The sequence below is a fragment of the Perognathus longimembris genome, chromosome 23 (genome assembly GCF_023159225.1).
Source record: "Perognathus longimembris pacificus isolate PPM17 chromosome 23, ASM2315922v1, whole genome shotgun sequence".
NCBI lineage: Eukaryota > Metazoa > Chordata > Mammalia > Rodentia > Heteromyidae > Perognathus > Perognathus longimembris.
Window position 1 is genome coordinate 36,550,376 of NC_063183.1, and position 3,766 is coordinate 36,554,141.

The window sequence follows — 3,766 nt, forward strand, 5'->3', positions numbered from 1 at the left end:
AAGAAAAACCCTTAAAAATAAAAAGACCAGTATTATATTTTATACATTTCAAGAGAAAATGAACATAAACTAATCATCTTCCACAAAGTGGAAGGAAATTTGTTAGGAACTTACGTTCATCAACACTTGAACAGAAATTACGTTTGACATGAAGAACAAAAGAACAAATGCCAACCAGATAATTTTCAATGGAATGCCATTTTGAAACGTGGCATAGCAAATTTCAAAACAATACTTAAAATTACCAGGAATTTGATCTATATTTCTTAATTTCTTCTGTGGCCTACAGTTATTTGTACTCATTTTATTTTCACTTTTGGTCATATTGTGATTTGAACTCAGGACTTTGTGCTTGCTGGGACCACACCTTCATCCCTACCTCTAACAGGTTATTTTGGAGACGGAATCTAGCAAACTTTTCTGCCCAGGCTGGAACCATGATCTTCTGTATCTTGGCTGCCTGAGTATTACAAATTTGAGCCATTGGAACCTAGATCTATTCATTTTATTTTTGAAGTAAAAAAAATGCAGTAGTGTTTAAAGAATTTTGACAAATGAGAATTTTTCTGAGGGTGACAGTGAGAAAGAGTAACTAGGGAGAATATTGAAAACCATGAGGCAACTTTTCTCATTTATGTACATACACATTTATTTGAAAAGAATATAACACCTTAGTATTTCCTCTAAGTCTGAGTAGACGCATTCCTAAATTACATGAGAGAACTTTTTACTTGAGTATAAAGAAACTTTAGTAATGATTTGAAAAGTAAAAATAGAGGAAGTCTGAATGACGATGATATTTAACTTGACATTTTTTGTAGATTAAGGAAGAAATATACATGGGTGATAGTTTAGACAAATACTTTGTTCAATCCTAAAAAATATGAAGTTGCATTGAACTTGATGATTCTATATTTACAACTTCATCATGAGTTATTTCTTTACTTGTAAAAATTAAATGACTTAGAATCTGTTTTGGAAGATTACTCAATTGTATACAGGTTCAGAAAAAGGATTAATCACAATATAAGGCAAAGACATAAGTATCTCTTTTGTATTGTGTTTTTTAATGATCAACTTCTATTTTATTTTATTTTATTTTTTTGGCCAGTCCTGGGCCTTGGACTCAGGGCCTGAGCACTGTCCCTGGCTTCTTCCCGCTCAAGGCTAGCACTCTGCCACTTGAGCCACAGCGCCGCTTCTGGCTGTTTTTCTGTATATGTGGTGCTGGGGAATCGAACCTAGGGCCTCGTGTATCTGAGGCAGGCGCTCTTGCCACTAGGCTATATCCCCAGCCCTCTATTTTATTTTTTAATTACTGAGAAAATAGTTTTTTTTATTATCTTTAAATAGTGTACAAAAGAGCTCCAATTTAACACCCATTTATGCTCCTTGATTTGGATCACCATCTTCATCCTTTCTCAGAGAAAATTTTCATGATAAAATTTATGTCCAGAAACAGAAACCAGGCATTTCTTTGGAATGTACAAAATGATTCTGTAGACAATCTACTGTCATTGTAGAAAACCTGTAGTGTATTTAGTGCACAGAGAACCCTAGTATGACTTCTAGTCTTTCAACCTTCAGGCATGTATGACTTAACCTCTGTCATAACTGATAATCCTACAGATAGTACAAGAGTCCACATCTTGCATCCATGTAAACTTGTAATCTTTGACTCATTGATAGCTGTTTGAACAGGTATAAGGTGAATTTCACAGTGGTATAAATCCACACTTTACTGATAATTAGTGATATTGAGCATTTGTTCATATACCTCTTGGCCCTTAGGTTGGTTTTTAATGCTGAAATAAAAATGGACTTTCAGAACATAGATACCTCTCCTTCTCTCTATTAATATGTCCATCCTTGTTCAGTTTCTTCTGTCGCTCTCCCAGGTAGCACTGCCAACAAAGCCCATGGAAGGAGCAAATCACTCTGTAGTGTCAGAGTTTGTGTTCCTGGGACTCACCAGCTCTTGGGGTCTCCAGATGCCACTCTTCCTGTTCTCCTCTGTGCTGTATGTGTCAAGCATGGCAGGGAACTCCCTCGTTGTCTTCGCCGTGGCCTCTAATCCTCACTTGCACTCCCCCATGTACTTCCTATTGGCCAACCTCTCCTTCATTGACTTAGGGGTGTCTTCTGTCACCTCCCCCAAGATGATTTATGACCTTTTCAGAAGACGTAAAGTCATCTCCTTTAGAGGCTGCATCACTCAGATCTTCTTCATCCATGTCATTGGTGGTGTGGAGATGGTGCTGCTCATAGCCATGGCCTTTGACAGATATGTGGCCATATTTAAGCCTTTGCACTACCTGACCATCATGAGCCCCAGGCTGTGCATCTGCTTTTCAGTGGCTGCCTGGGTGGTGGGCCTTGTGCACTCTGTGGTTCAGTTGGCTTTTGTAGTGAATTTGCCTTTCTGTGGTCCTAATGTGTTGGATAGCTTTTACTGTGACCTTCCACGGCTCATCAAGCTTGCCTGCACAGAGATCTACCGACTGGAACTCATGGTCTCCATCAACAGTGGCTTTATCTCTGTGGGTACCTTCTCCATTCTGATCATTTCCTATGCTGTCATCATATTCACGGTTCAGAAACATTCTTCAGCCGGTTGCGCCAAGGCCCTGTCCACACTGTCAGCTCACATCATGGTGGTCATCTTGTTCTTTGGTCCTCTGATGTTCTTCTACACATGGCCATATTCTTCAACACACTTGGATAAGTTTCTGGCCATATTTGATGCTCTTGTCACTCCTTTTCTGAATCCTATCATCTACACACTCCGGAATCAGGAGATGAAGGAGGCCATGAGGAGAGCATGCAGACAGCTACTGAGTTACAGGAAGATCTCTTAAGTGATTGTATTGTGAATGGTCCTCTCTGAGCAGGGTAGTTTACAGCACATCAAACTCTGGGACTATTCTTTCTTTTCCTCCTATGATTTGATTATCTGAACTGATATGCAGGCTAGTTTCTCTTTTACTTAGAAGGGAGTGGCAATGTCTTCTGAAAACAAACCAACAAATTACATATGAAGTATTTATAAAGGAAAGATTATGACATTCCTGAACCTTAATTCCTATGGAATGGAATTCATATAAAGTAAACTTAGACATACTGAAGAAGGAACACTACTCTCTGCCCTTCAGAATTTCTTCTAGTAGTACTCCATGTAGGTATTTATAGATAGATACTGAATTGTGAAACTTTTCTGTCTCCTCAGTCTGCACATACTCTGCCCCTTCCAGAACTTTCTCAAGATGTGCAGGAAAGGAGAATTGTGCAATAACACGTGCACACAGAGGAGTCTAATAAATGCATGTTGCTGATATGCTGGCCCACTCCAGCAGTGAGGCCTGTTGTTCTTCTGCCTCTAAGAAATCTCGCAGTTCCTCAAGGCCTGCCCCACTTTCCAGGGCATCGTTAGGGTGCATGCCATCAGCTTAGCAGTCACCAATGGACCAATGGTCTTCTCAATGGACAGTGCTGAGAGACAGATGTGGAACTAATTTATTTGATTTATTTATGCCTTTTTCTTGCCCTTTAGTTCTCCATAATGCTAACACCATGGGCCTCGGGTCCAACATGCGTATCCTCATTATTGACTTCCCTGGCTTCTTAATGCTTTCCACCATGGCATAAAGTTTAATTTCCATAAGCAATCCCTCACTTATAGTGACTCTAGTGCTCTTTCCAAACCCTTACACAGTCAACACCTCTTCTAGTCTAACCACTGCTGCATTGATGATTTCTACATTTGTGT

At 39.5% G+C, this 3,766-nt stretch overlaps 1 protein-coding gene across 1 annotated transcript; it reads left to right on the plus strand.

Moving 5' to 3' along the window:
- Nucleotides 1–1,916: 1,916 nt before the first annotated feature.
- Nucleotides 1,917–2,858, plus strand: LOC125340657 (olfactory receptor 4F3/4F16/4F29-like). Its single transcript, XM_048332413.1, has one exon. The coding sequence runs from the start codon at nt 1,920–1,922 to the stop codon at nt 2,856–2,858; it is 939 nt and encodes a 312-aa protein (XP_048188370.1). The 5' UTR covers nt 1,917–1,919.
- Nucleotides 2,859–3,766: the final 908 nt, after the last annotated feature.

What these genes read in the sequence shown, in the direction of transcription:
- LOC125340657 (XM_048332413.1), top strand. Translation starts at nt 1,920, where the DNA reads ATGGAAGGAGCAAATCACTCTGTAGTGTCAGAGTTTGTGTTCCTGGGA.